The 14,358-nt window shown below is 44.3% G+C and overlaps 1 protein-coding gene across 2 annotated transcripts in view; it reads left to right on the forward strand.

Annotated features, from left to right (window-relative positions):
- Positions 1-14,358, forward strand: part of ISM1 (isthmin 1) — a 143,094-nt gene that overhangs the window by 110,896 nt on the left and 17,840 nt on the right. The window contains exons 4-5 of one of the 2 annotated variants that reach the window (XM_069608335.1): positions 6,838-6,981; positions 10,391-10,480. In XM_069608335.1, coding sequence (XP_069464436.1) covers positions 6,838-6,981; positions 10,391-10,480 — 234 coding nt within the window. The remainder of the gene's footprint in view (positions 1-6,837; positions 6,982-10,390; positions 10,481-14,358) is intronic. The other variant, XM_069608336.1, reaches the window with a different exon arrangement.

Genomic DNA, 14,358 nt, shown 5'->3' on the forward strand with positions numbered 1-14,358 from the left:
GCCTCCGCTCCGGAAGAAACCTAAGTGAGAAGCGAACAACTTTGTGTCAGATAATTACGAACAACACACTTCAAGTCCATGCAAGTCCACACTCTGTACTAACAACACAACTCCACAGGTTGGTAAGCAGTGCGCTCCCTGTGCGCACTGTGGGCACTGCGTGCACTGTGCACACCTACTCCCTATGCCACCCTTTTTGCTAGTTGGTGGTGGTAGGGGTCGTGCCTCCGGAATAGGATATATTTTTAAGGAAGTCACCTAATTCTTAGGAAGTCGGGCAGAATCCTGGTGTATCCGCCTAAGACGTCCTCCAGTCGGCAGGATCCTCTCACACGTTCGATTCTTCAATGTGCTTGCCCGTATTCCTCGCAGAACGATCCACAGTCAATGAGAAAAGCAGGCAGCAAACCCAGCAAACAGTACTTGAGTTGTACTTGGCGGTGCGCTGGGAACGGTCCACTTGTAGAGGCAGAGAGGGGCGTTCCTTCGTAGGAGGCGGAGCCTCCGCTCCGGAAGAAACCTAATTCTTAGGAAGTCAGGCAGAATCCTGGTGTATCCGCCTAAGACGTCCTCCAGTCGGCAGGATCCTCTCACACGTTCGATTCTTCAATGTGCTCGCCCGTATTCCTCGCAGAACGATCCACAGTCAATGAGAAAAGCAGGCAGCAAACCCAGCAAACAGTACTTGAGTTGTACTTGGCGGTGCGCCCATTTGCTATTTTCCCAGCAGCGATTTTGGGTTGGTCATATTTTTTATGGGAAATGGGCACATGCAAAAAGGATAACCTGTTTCCTGTATAAAAGGGAAAAATAACTATTGGCACCCAGTGGGATCCTATGGGTGCTCATGGCCGGCCATCACTCCTTGAGAACTTGCTGAGGCCCTTGCGACACTGGGGTTTTTATATGCTCTGTCTGCCCCCAAGCGCAGGGTTATTAGCTAGAGTAGCACCGTTTGAAAATTCTAGAGGTGGAGGGGTGTCCAAACACTGCTCCAGAAACATCTGTAATTCGGGGAAATCCAGCTGTCGCCTCCATGGCCTTAGTCTGTTTATTTTTTGTCAAGTAAGTTCTAGCTCACCTTATGGACACATTATTTGTGCTCTCAAAAGCATTGATTCTTTACTTTTTTTGTATCAGTCACGTCTGCTAAGTGCATAGATGAACCCGTGGCCCTTGCACAGCTGATCTGTGCCAGTCCTGCAGCATATTAACTCAAATGACTTCTCAAAGTGTTGAAGGCTTTTCTTCTTTTCCCATTGATTTTGAAATCTGAAGAAAGATTACAGCTTATGTAAGTGTAAGAAAATTAATGATGATGACTTTTCAACTTGATGGGGTGGTATGTTTCCCTAAATGCTTGTGCCTAGTGTCTCTCCAAATCCACGGTTTGACCGATGAGATCCTCCTTGACATTGACTTTTGGCAAGCTCTTAATTTTTAACCCAATATACCTCTGCCCCTTTAGTTTAATGATTACCTTGTGTTCAACTATTGTGGTTATCCACACAAAAACGTTCTCCAAGGCAGCCATTAAAAGATGGCTTGTGAACTTCTCCCAACTCTGTCCTCGGAGTGATTTATCTCTGCATTCGTATTCCATCCTAGATCAGGTGGTTTCTGGTTCATTGGTCAGACACCACATACATTTTGTAAGACCAATATTTTATCTACCCACAGTCATTCTCTTGGCATTGCGCATTTGATGCATCCTCCAATTGGACAAGAGGTCCATGCTGATTTGTTTCCATAGCTCCCTGGCTGTCCAATGCTGATTTCTCCTACTCCACTGCACATGTGCTTGGTAACCTGCCCCTTTGCTGGGGAAAAAAGATAGTCTGGACATTGCTGTAGGATGGCGGCAGTGACTTTGTTACCCTTAGTTCAAGGCTCTCATTCCTATTGCCCAAACTCTCCCGGTTAGCCACTCTGCATTAGCCCCAAAAAGCATATACCAGTTGGCTTCAAATTAAGAGGGAACGGGCGAGAGGGCACAGTCCTGCAAGAGAAGTGATCTGTGCTCATTGGATTTCTACATGGAAGGAGGCTAGCAGGGCACACCCTTGTTTCACAACTCAGTGAAGCAGTTTCTCGTCTTGCCACTGTGACAATATATCCCAACAGCTGGGCAGTAGGTGAGCATACTGGACTAGGACAGTCCCTATAAAGGTACTTTTTTGTCATCTAGTTTTAGCGAGCTGAAGGAGAAGTTTTGATTGAATATTTCTGCCCCTACGGTTGCTAGTGGCCCGATAGATAAGCATGTGATTGACAGAATTTTTTTTGATCTACATGCCCGTATAGATCCTCTTGGAAACTTCTGGGCTGCCTCCGCAGCAGTAAAAATTTGGGAAATGATTTTATTTAATTGTTTTTTTTTTATAACGTGCCTAATACCATACCAGAGTTTGGTTTCTAAGTGCGGATCCGGGATTCGAACCTCTGTTGCTCTGCATGGTCTTGCTTCCAAGACCATTGCGTTTCCCCAAATGTTAAGAATGCCATGCGAGTTCAACACTCTCCTCAGAAATCTGTGTTCAGCATACCAGGCACCATTTTGAATCCCAGCAGGCCTTTCTCAGCCCTTCATCCTTTCAAGGTTAATCAATTGTGTACCAATAAGTTGGTAATAACTTCTGTTACTAGGGCACTTGGACGCAGGCAGAATGTTATGAAGTGCTTGTAGAAAAAGTGTTCTATTCTTCTTCGACTGAAGTTTTGACATCAAATATGCATTATTTATTATAAGGTTTCAATATTTAAATGAAAAAAACGATCTAGACTGGCGACGAGTAAATCTGAAACGGTTGTAGTGGAAAAGCTGTGCAGATAGAGGGGGAAATGAAGCAAAGGGTGTTTTTTCCTTGATGTGAGACTGGAGGAAGAGGGCCAGGTTTTTGAGTGCTTGGCATCGCCTCTGACGATCTTAGAAAGCCCTCTAATCGTTTTAAACAAATGTGCCAGCTTATTTTTAGCATCGAACATATGTATTGATATAAATGATGCTCGGCGGTTCTTCTGTTTTGTGATGGAGCAGCAGAAATAAAGTTTCCATTTACGAAGAGGGTCTTCTGCATGTGCCGTCAAGATGTTTTGATCTGAAGGATTTAGAGCAGGGATAGCGCGCGCGACTGTACCAACTACAGGCTTTTTTGTGCAAACGGACCTTTGAAGTCGCTCTGGACGAGCATGTTCGGTAATTCGCATAATTCCCCCACATTTTTCATTCCTGTTAGAAAGTCGCTCAGAGGGGCCTATATGGTACACATTGTTCTATTCTATTGGCTAGAGAAGAAACTCGCAAGAAGATTAACTTGGAGCTGAACACTTTTGCGATGGAGAGAAACTGGACTTCTCCTTTCTGGGTACTGCCCAATAAATGTCGTGAGTGTAGCTGGCAAATCACCCGCGTAGCATGTCTGGCCCCCTACTGGGGAACTAGTTTGGTCTGGTGCCCTCCGGCACCACCCGCCTGCTCCCATGTGCCTCCGGTCCACCCAACCAGGCATCCCCACAGGGGCGTGTCCTTTGCCCCTTTAAGGGTAACCATCAGGGTCTTCGTAGCCTGTTTAAACATAGCTTGGTAAGACCAAATACCCTGAAATTAATGTATGTCTTTGACTACTCTTTCCATGTCAGTACAGAAGGCAGTGAACTTAACTAGGCAAAAACACCATAGAAACACACTATGAATTCTATTCAGTGTTCTAGAAGACTGGTGTGAGAAAAGTAGTCCAAACGTTGTCAACCTAAATTGAAAGCAGGTTCATACATACTGATTACTTGATTTTGTACCTGAATTTCCCCCGGCGGAAGAGCGCAGATCTCTCCTCCAGTCTACTATCAAAGGTGAGTACGCTCTGAAATCCCACCTTTTACAGAGCCCCATATTAGAATGAATAACTATCAAAAATGGGGTAAAAGGCCTGGCGTTTCTTTGAGGTAGTTATTATATGTTGCTGATATTGTCAGAAATGTGACCGGGAGTCACCATAAGTGTCCTGTTCTTTACCAAGGCAACAAACCAACTAGGGCAGCTAGCATTCCAGCCCAAGAGTCCGAGTCCCACTCAGCCATTTCACTCCGGCATATTGTTGTTCAGAGAAAGGCAAAGGCCAAGTGGAGGCGAAGAAAGGTCTACCAACAAAGGGTAAACCGCACTCCTGCGAGCAAAGGCACTCCACCCAAAGCTAGCGCCTCTGGAGAAATGGCTTTAATATAGGGCTTCAAGCCGTATACATCCAGTTTTAAGTGCTGCTATAATAAAAGTTCGACTGCCTCATGTTTGAACAAATCTAAATTACATGCAGGGGAGCACAAACATGCTACATGCTGCAGGAACCCCTGTGTGCAATTTGTGAACGTCCACCAGCCAAAGGGAAAAATGACAGCGTAAAAGCGAGGCAAGCTTGCTTTTCCACTCATTTTCCTCTGTCTCGTTGACCAGTAAAACTATGCTTTGTTTACTAATTGTGTCCTATAGAATCCACCCGGTTTTTGAGCTAGTGGAAAACCGAGGCAGATTCCATAAGAGTTCATTGGTATTATGCCTACATGAAAATCTTGTGCACACGTAAAACTAAATACTCGCACAAGATGGAGGAGGGGAACATGGCGACGATCTTCTCGCCACTCTGTGCCACTCCTTTGCCTTATGTCGGCATGAAAACGCGCAAGTGTGGGAAAATGGATGTGAAAATGTGTAAATGAGTTTACATTTCCTCTCCAACCCATTTAAAATGAGGCCCACAGTTTCCAAATGGACCTCCAATTCATCAGTCGAAGAAAGACAGCATTGGCTAGTGTTGAGTATAACGCTTCATCCTGCTGTTTGAACACTGATGTATGAACTCGCTGAACCACCAATCCTTTATGGACCAAACTGGATGCAGGGTAAAAGTCTGATAGGCAACATTGAAATGATTACGTAAGCCGAGGCAACTGCATCTGTTAGCCACAAAGTACCCTGCAAGTCTCATGTCGCATACCCCCATTCTGCCGGGCTACGACTGCTCCTTTGCCATCGTCTGGAGAAGCTGCTCCAGAAGATCCAATGAACAAGCTCAGTCCTTGGGCAATCCTGACTGCTGTTTTGCACTGGAGTGTGGTTTCACTGAGAGTTGTCTTCCTTCTTACACATGTTTCAATAGATTTATTGTAGCAAATCTGTGTGAAGTTTTTGTTCGATATTCCAGTGATTTCTAATCACCTTCTTGAGCTATTTATGGACCATCTATTTCTTTCTTCCCGAGGGACATGGCGCTGAATAGATTCCCATGCAGCCCTAATCCAGTTGCTTTCTTCCCGAGGGATATGGCGCTGAATAGATTCCCATGCAGCCCTAATCCAGTTACTTTCTAACTGAGGGACATGGCGCTGAATAGATTCCCATGCAGCCCTAATCCAGTTACTTTCTAACTGAGGGACATGGCGCTGAATAGATTCCCATGCAGCCCTAATCCAGTTGCTTTCTTCCCGAGGGACATGGCGCTGAATAGATTCCCATGCAGCCCTAATCCAGTTGCTTTCTTCCTGAGGGACATAGTGCTGAATAGATTCCCATGCAGCCCTAATCCAGTTGCTTTCTTCCTGAGGGACATAGTGCTGAATAGATTCCCATGCAGCCCTAATCCAGTTACTTTCTAACTGAGGGACATGGCACTGAATAGATTCCCACACAGCCCTAATCCAGTTGGTCATATTCAATTTTTACTTGCATGCAGGCGGAAGTAATTCTGAAACCAACTTCCACAATCTGCATGTTGGAATAACAAGCACAATTCTAAGTTATGTGGGGAAAGGGGAGAAACACAATGTTGGATGTTTCTTTCTGCTTGCAAGCTGGAGATTCCTATTTCAACCCCTCAAAACTCAAGAGTCACTGAGGCTGGAGAAGCCAAGCTGATCTCAGACGAACCAGAAATAGAAAGTATTTAAATGTAGCATTAGTTGAGTCATTTTCGAGGGGATCAATGTGGTCGGTAGCAGGATGCTGGCATCTGAACAATGCAGGCCCTTCTCTTTGGGAGCTCTGGCAGTTATGTCCCCCATATGTTTGTCATCCAACACCGAGGTGCTTCAATGTACTATGGGTGTGCTGTTGACGTGTGTCACCTTTGCAGGTCACGGGTCCCATTCTTGTCCCTTCGTTCTTCTGAGATTGAGGCATTTAGCACAATTAAAGTGTGCAATAGAAACACCTGTTTCTTGCAGCGCTATGAAATGGTCAAAACCAAACGACGGTTTAAGGCACTATCGGATGGTTGCTCTTATTATCTGCAGCACCTCTGGTATTGTCCGGATCCTGCTGAACGGCTTTCAGTCCCTGCTAGGTGTTTGATGGTGGACAGGCATCTTCTGGAAGGCTTTCATTTGCCACCTGCTTAAGTCTATTTCTCTGTCCAGAGCGGTGTTTCTGGAGAAATCCACTGACATAAAAGGCAACATAAAAGCCACAAAAAAAGTTCCTTCTTTGCACTCTGCAAAAAGACGCCAGCGTTGCAATAATGAATATTCATTGTGGGAGAAAACTGGGTCTGTACATGTAACCGCATTCTTTCTGTCAAAAAATGTACCCGGCTGATTAAGCTTTTCACTGCAACCGATTCTCTTGACTGTCATGCAGTGGCAGATTGTTTTAATGGTGCAATAGTGCTATCAAGGTAAGATAATGTTATTGCATGTAGTTAAACGATGTGTGCATCTAATGTGCTAATGGACCCCAAAGCTGAAACAAACGTCAGTTCAAATCACACGCCTTTCTTATATTCTTTGACCGATGACCCCTGGTCTCCTTTCTCTTCCTTCTTTCCCACCCAACCACATTTCTGTGCACAGATTACATGGATGGCGATGGGGACTGGAGCCAGTGGTCCATATGCAGTGTGTCCTGTGGCAGTGGCACCCAGAAACGCACCCGATCCTGTGGGTACGCCTGCACAGCCACGGAGTCGAGGACGTGCGACATGCCAAACTGTCCAGGTAAACTTGAGAAATGCAGATTTCGTTCCTTGCAGAAAAACAATCTTTTTTCTTTTACTGGTGTAAAGCGTTTCAATCCCACGCATCCCTCAATTGCAGCCACCGGCGGACAATGAATGCTGTGTCTTGTATGATATGCAGTAGGCATTCCATTGTTGTACACTTTCTCACGTGTACGTTTTTTACTAACCACATCTGTGTTTGGGAAGTTGCAGATCTGTTGCATTTTGTTTAAGATGCGTAAAGAAAGGTTGTGGGTTTAGAAGTGCTTTATCTTGGCGTCTTGGCTTGATAAGGTGTTTATCACTCGCCCACAGAGAGATCATTAAAGCTTGCCCACCCACCCCCCATCTGGGGTCAATGTTTGCCTACTGTAAGCACATCAGAGCCTCACTCCCGGGCCCTGACCTCTTGGGACCTTCGACTGCCGGGCTAAAAACCTTTGATTTAGGAATTCCTCGATGAGCGAGTTCCTGAGTAAATTGCCTTCTGGGTTCTTCTGCCAGGTGAGTTGGGTGCTCCAAAAATTGACTGTGAAGAAGGCATTCTGGGTAAATGTCCTACATTCTGGAAGCCATCTCAGGATGCTAGCAATCCAGCGCCTTCCCATTACGGGCAGGACCGTTCTGGTATTACTGAATGGCCAGATCAGTACCACAAATATTCATCCGCAACCCACTCCACCCACACCACATGATATTGGAAACCCGCTGGCAGAATAGTGTGCAGCCCCGAAGGCCGCATCTAATCGGGGGCATACACGGTAGAGAGATGCCCTATTGGAATGTTAACAAAACTGAGCAGAGTCCTGTGAGAAGACTGTAGGTAACTGATCTGGATGTGCTGTAAAAGAGAGGCTGTGCTTGAGATGCCCTAACGGGATATGCCAGGAATGGTTTGGTGGAAAAACGCCAAAATGTTTGAACTGTAGACACGTTTCTATTGGCAGCCAATACCGGTCGTCTTTCTGGAGGGCAAATGATGTCCATAGACTCCATATTGCACATGCTCCTCCTCCTTCACTCTGAAAGTACCCAAATGCAAACTCTTCACACTTCGTAGCTGGGCATTTTCAGTCGAACCAGCCAAGTTCTTTAGCAATTTGCCCCCTGGAAAGCATAGATCAGTCCTGTTATTTAGAAAATAAAGATCGTTCTTTTCTGATGCTTTTAGTGCTTGCTCTTCGATGTGCACCTTAGTACTGTGAATAAATGGGATTGTCAATACCTGCCTGTTCCGTCTTCAAGTTGCTACTGCTGCCCCATACGTTGGGCCTCATCATGAGTTTGGTGGTATCTGGGCAGAAAATCGGCCCAGATACCACCAAACTGTGTTAGTTACGTCACTCAGTCCAGTGGTATTACCGCTGGATTAGGAGTGCCGGCAACGGTTGTAAATCCCCATTCCATGGAGTCCCATTGGACTCCATGGGGGGGGGGAGGATTTGCCGGTATTACCAGTGCCTGTAATACCAGTGATTTTTGCTAACAAGGCATGTGACTTACCTCCAGCTCTTAGCTGAAGGTAAATCGGGTGCCCCACCAGTAAACTTGTAGTTGGCTGGTGCTGTAACGTGCCAGTAAACGTTGCATATTATTACCACACTGGCCAATTTATAATGGGGCCCATTGTCTCCTTCGGCAGCACTAGGAGATCCTACTATCCTTTTATAAAGGTCCAAATCACGGCTGTAGTGTTTTGAAAGAACCTATCCTTGTCTGAGCTCTGGTATATTGTCCCTGCCCCGGTATCACCAGTCTACTTGAGGGGAAATGGGAATGGATGGAAGCTTGGATGCAAATACTGCCTGGTGGATCTATTGTCTGAATGCATGACGGGCCTGAGGTGGTCGGGCTATCCAATGTAGATGTGCGCTATGCTATGTGCTGTGCTATTAAAATGTCCATCCTATTATCATAGGAACCTGCAGGCTGCTCAACTGTTAGATTCCCGAGCCCAGGTTATAAGGGGTGGCAGGTAGAAGGTTGACACCTTCTAGATTTCCCGTGGAAATCTGGTGGTACTTCTGGTTGTGTGGTGCACACATGCGGTTGGGCGGCGGAAGAGTCCTAAATTGGTCCAGTATTTTTTATAACCTTTGATGGAGTTCATGGACCATATTTCGATGCAAAGTAAAGCAGTGACATAAAGGTCATCTTTGGAGAAGAGCACCCTGAGAGGAGGTGCAGCCAGTCAGCTGGCTAGGATCGCAGGTTGTATTTGCCAGAGTCCTGAGTTGGCCATGCGGCACCTGCCTCCTTTCTCCATTTAACCCTTTCCTATTTTAAAAAAAAAATACAATGCATTGAAAACGTACCTTTCTTTTGGCTTTGCTCCCCTGCCACATCTGAACCACACAAGTCCCTTTTCTGTCTTCATTCTGGACCATAATTTACATTTGGGTAGTCGTCCTAAAAAGGACTTGTCTGGATGTGGCGTGCAAAGTGAAATCTATTCAAAAAGTGTTAGTATGCATTAACCCCATCCCCCGCATTCTCCCCTTGGGAAAGTGGGTGCTAATGGTAAAACTCGGTAGGTGGGCCATCCCGGCTGGTAGCCGTCCCGCCCTTCCTCTGCTTGGTGATGGGCTGTTGCTTCGGAATATTTTTGCCAAAGAAATAATGTACGTTCAAATGACGGTAGAGTGTCCTTTGATTTTAGATGCATGTTTCTGTTACATGGATCGCATGCTGCATTGTTGCACTGACAGCAGACTGTGCCAAACCAATGGCCAATTTCTGGAGATGGCTTGAGTGGTGTTGTCCATCTGGTTAAGCACGCAGGTGCTATCCATGTCCACAGCAATATCTCTTTGGGCATTGTCCATCTGAGGGTCCCTTTTCTGCATGCAGAGCCCCAGGCCATCCCATTACTTTAGCTTGATTGCCATCCTCGATCTCGTGGAGCAACAGGCTGGGTCAAACCTTCTAGGACTACCATCGCGCTTTACCATATTCATATATTAACCTGTCACCTTTTTATGTTGCATATTCCTGCAATAATGCAACTTCTCTCTTTTTGTTACTATTATTACTTGACTGATGACGTATTCCAGCGGTCGGCAACCTGCGCCTCTCCGTAGGTTTGGGCTATGATGCCATGATCCCACACCATTGACTCTGCCGGCTAGGGGCGTTCTGAAAGCATTTTCATGAAAGTGGTGTTAAGGACCGTTTTAAATGATTTCCGAACAAACATCTTGTGTGCACAGATGTACATTTTTTTTTAATGCATTTGCTCACATTTTAGTTAAAAACAATCAAATGGATCAGAATGTTTTGATAATTAGAGCAAATTTGATAATAAATCATGTTTTTGCTTGTTTACCCTATTTGTTCTCCCCCCCCCCTTCTCTACAGAATAATTATTCATATTCTTAAAGTTTACTCGTTTACAATATATATCCTAGGGATTGAAGACACCTTCAGAACTGCTGCTACAGAAGTCAGTTTACTCGCAGGAACTGAAAGCTTTAATGCCACGAAACTATTTGGAATTGGTAAGTTCTACTGCGATGTAGAATATCTGAGCAGTTACTTAGTCATCGGAATATATCCTTTTAAAAATATGATTCCATTTTATGATTGCTATATGGAATGTTAGCCACCTTGAATCCACCAATGCCCAGGGTTGGCCGTCAAATGCTTTTTCCCCCATATCTCTGCATTAGGTCTTTAGTGTCACTCCTTTTGGTTTTAGTTGTCCTTGATCTTCATATGCAGACCACGGCAACAGACACTTCAGAACGGTTGCATTGTGTTTATATCAACAAGAATACCGGTTGAAGGAAAAAGCAAAAGTTTAAAAAGATGAATCTGTAATTACGATGAACATACCAACAAGTGTAAACCTGGGGCCTCTTTGTGTAGGTGCTCTCGGCTACTTCCTTCTGCCACTTTGTATGTTCTTGGTCCACACTTTATATAGTGGTAGATAAACATAGTAAATTGGACGGGAGGGTCGTATGGCCAGTCCACCCACTGCATGTGCACGTTTATTTTACTGTAGTTAAAGTAGCTTAATATGACTAAAAAACTACTGGTCTGCTGGAGTACAGGGATCAGTAATATATAAAACTCCTACTCAGCCCCATGTTACTTCTAAGCCAGCAGTGATCCCAATCATAAAGGTGAAACGGGCACAATCCAAAAGGTATACCTCCTTCCCTCTTTAATTTAGCATGGGTGCAGGGCAGGCTATACCCTTCAAGAGGAATGTGAGCTAGCTCAGAAGCCAACCAAACAATAGTACTTTAGTACCAAAAATAAAAGAATGTCCAACCAAGGTTCTATACAAATATTATACTTGCAGACACAGTTGTAGTGAGTCGGCAGACTTGTGCCAATTGTAAAGAGAAATGTGTATAACACGTTATATTATAAGTGTAACCGGATAACTATCTTTAAAGGAGTCTATAGCATGCGCCTTGTGGTAGGTCATTTTCACCAAATGGCCTGTTAATGTGAATACCTAGAAGTACCTCAATGGCATCTATGTGCAGACAATAACATTATTGGACAAAGTATGCGTGTCTTGACTCACCAATGTCAACTGGTAAAGAAGAAATCCTTTTTAGAAACATTATAGATTTATTTGTATCAAGTGACTGGTGCTTGACTGGTGCCTACACTTGTGCACGTGCCAATGTTTCGCCTATACTTTGGCTTTCTCAGGGTTATTGTAAAAAAAGAGACATTCAATACATTGTCATCCAGAATACAAATGTATATCCAAGAAATCTAAAACGACAGTTTATCTTATGAATATGTCTTCATGTAAGGACTAAGTACGGGATATGTGCTGTATCAGTTTCCTAATAATAGACTCATCTGATAAATTCGTTGGATTGTAAGGTGCTGCAGAGACTGTTTTAATTCACCGTTCCACAATGTTTGTGCGGTAAGTTGATTGATGTGCTAGATAGTCTAATTAAGCTCCATATTTCAGAAATCCTTGTTTCAAGATCGGCGGCATTCAAGCACCAGTTTCTTGTAACAAATAAATCTGTTTCTACAAAGGAATTGTTTCTTCACCTGTTTACATTGGTCAGTCAAGATATGCATACCTTCTCCAATAAGTTTATCTGTGCATAGATGCCATTGAGGGACTTCTTGGTAAAAATAAAAACACTTTGCAAAAACACTTTAAGCCACCCCGGCAAAAGAAAACACAAAATATGAACTCTTTGTAAAGAAAGTGGGCATTCTGGGTCTGAAGATGGGGTAATAATTTGAGCAGAAATTTAAAAAAAAGTACAATGGGATCCTATTATTCACTAGGGCCCTTTAAGGCAGGCCAGAGGGGCAGAAGCACTTTAGATACATTTGACATGCTTGTTATTGGGACTCAACAGTATTTAGTCAGGCTTCTAGGCACTTTAAATGGGTCGAGGAAGCATCAAGATGTTTTGAGTTGGTAGTTTCCAATAGATCTCGGTCGTCAAGACTGTCAAGTAGTCATGAGACAGTCCAACAAGGAAGTGCACACCTGTAGTGGTGATGTGCTCAAATTATTTAAGCAAGAGTAGGTAATGGGTTAAGTCAATGACTCAACAGCGGATTGAAAATTCCAGGTGTGAAACACAGCTTTCAATGATTGCAGTGGCTCAAATCCTCTCCAAGCGGTGGAGCCAGCTGGAAATAGGATCAAAGTCAGAAAACCGGGTCTAGAGCTTTCGGTGCTGGGGACCCGCTCCAAGGTCTCCAGAGGCAAGGAAAGTCCTTTGTTCTGCAGCTCCTCACTTGAAGGGGTTTAGAAATCACTTGGTTCTGTCACCTCCAGTTGACTCTGCTGCATTAGGCTGTGTCCAGCCACCGGGTCACCCCAAACCCTCTTCTGGGATGGTTGAGGAAAAAGGATAGACTTTTTCTCTTGTACGCCTTGGTCTTCACCTCTGTGGGAGAGGACTTTTTAGCAAGCTGTACTCCCAACAAAGTTCCAGTTGTAATCCTTCTTCAGTATTCCAAAGCCAATTGAACACTCCCCTCAAATGTAGAATATTCTTCTGCAGATTAGTTCCATTCTAGTTTTCTGTACAGGGTCTAATCCTGACTGCTGTTTCAGAATCTTCTGCTTGGTAATGTCATACCCAGAGTACCTTGCCTGCAGGAAGCGGGGCAGGACGTGCAGGAAAGATACCAAAAGTGGGACCCTTCTGTGGACTGATGCTCCCTTTTAAACACTGGATCGCTGCCTGCCCCCTGGTGGTGGCGTCTGTCTTCCTAAAAGTTGACAAACCTTTCCCAGGGAAGAAAGGCTTTTGCTGGGGGTAGAGCCCAAATGGTCTGTTCTAGATGAGTGAATACACAGGAGGCCCTGACAGTCACTAGAATCCAGCTGACAATAAAATGACACCAAAAGGGTATGGCCTATAAAATTGTGGATTCCTAGAGACCGCCGTTGTCATATACCATCAGGTTTGGGGGTGCACACAATGATATTCTCTCCCTATTTTATCATAACTGTTTTTAAATCTTACATTTCGTTTTTATTATGGTTATTTTTATGTTGTATCCATTTATGGTGTCTATATAGATGTGTTTTTTAATGGATTTGAGCCGAATAAAGATTTTGGAACATACAATTTATATGATTTTAATTTGGATTCAGTCCTACACACAGTAAAAGGGACAACCTGGCTGCTGAAGCCTTGAACCTCATCAGTCTGTTGGCAGGAATGAATATGCCACTTTGATCTGCCATATTTCCAAACTACAAGGCAGCTGCTTAGTTGTCAGTAGACGCGCCCAGCAGAGTTGCATTCTTTCACTATGCTTTTCAGCATTGAGCATTATGAAAGGAAGGGGCCTGATTAGAAGAACGCTTTTTCAGCGATAAATCTGCCCACACCATTTTATTACAAAAAAATCAAAAAGGCTAAGGCTATTCTGCCCTCTGTAAGGGTGCAGAAGTACAGCTCGGACACAATACTCTAATAGCTAATAGGGGTTTCCCTGCCTCAAAGGCAACTAATGAAATTGTCAGGAAGTCTGAAACCAAAATGTCTGTCACGGCTGTGTCCCAAACATACTGCAATCCCTAACACTAACAACCTAAGATAACTGTGCAAGCATGGTCTTCTCTTAAAGTAAAACGAGTTGTACATTCAAACAGAAAAGTTCCCAGTCTCTCTGGTAATAAAATGATGCAAAATAAGGTTCCAAAATATGCAACTCCAAATGCTAGGGTCGTGCTCCTTTCCCATAGACTTAGTCTTCTCTTAAGTTGATGGATATCTCATGAGGACCTGTCGCTTGACTTCAGTTACTTTATACTACCAGCTTGGTATGCTCTGCTACCAAGCGTAGAATTAATTTTCCTTATCAGCCCTAGCCCTATTGACCCTCTTACCCTTAACCTCTTAAGTGGGTGCGGTTC

This window comes from Ambystoma mexicanum, chromosome 4q (assembly GCF_040938575.1).
Source record: "Ambystoma mexicanum isolate Mex_15411 chromosome 4q, UKY_AmexF1_1, whole genome shotgun sequence".
NCBI lineage: Eukaryota > Metazoa > Chordata > Amphibia > Caudata > Ambystomatidae > Ambystoma > Ambystoma mexicanum.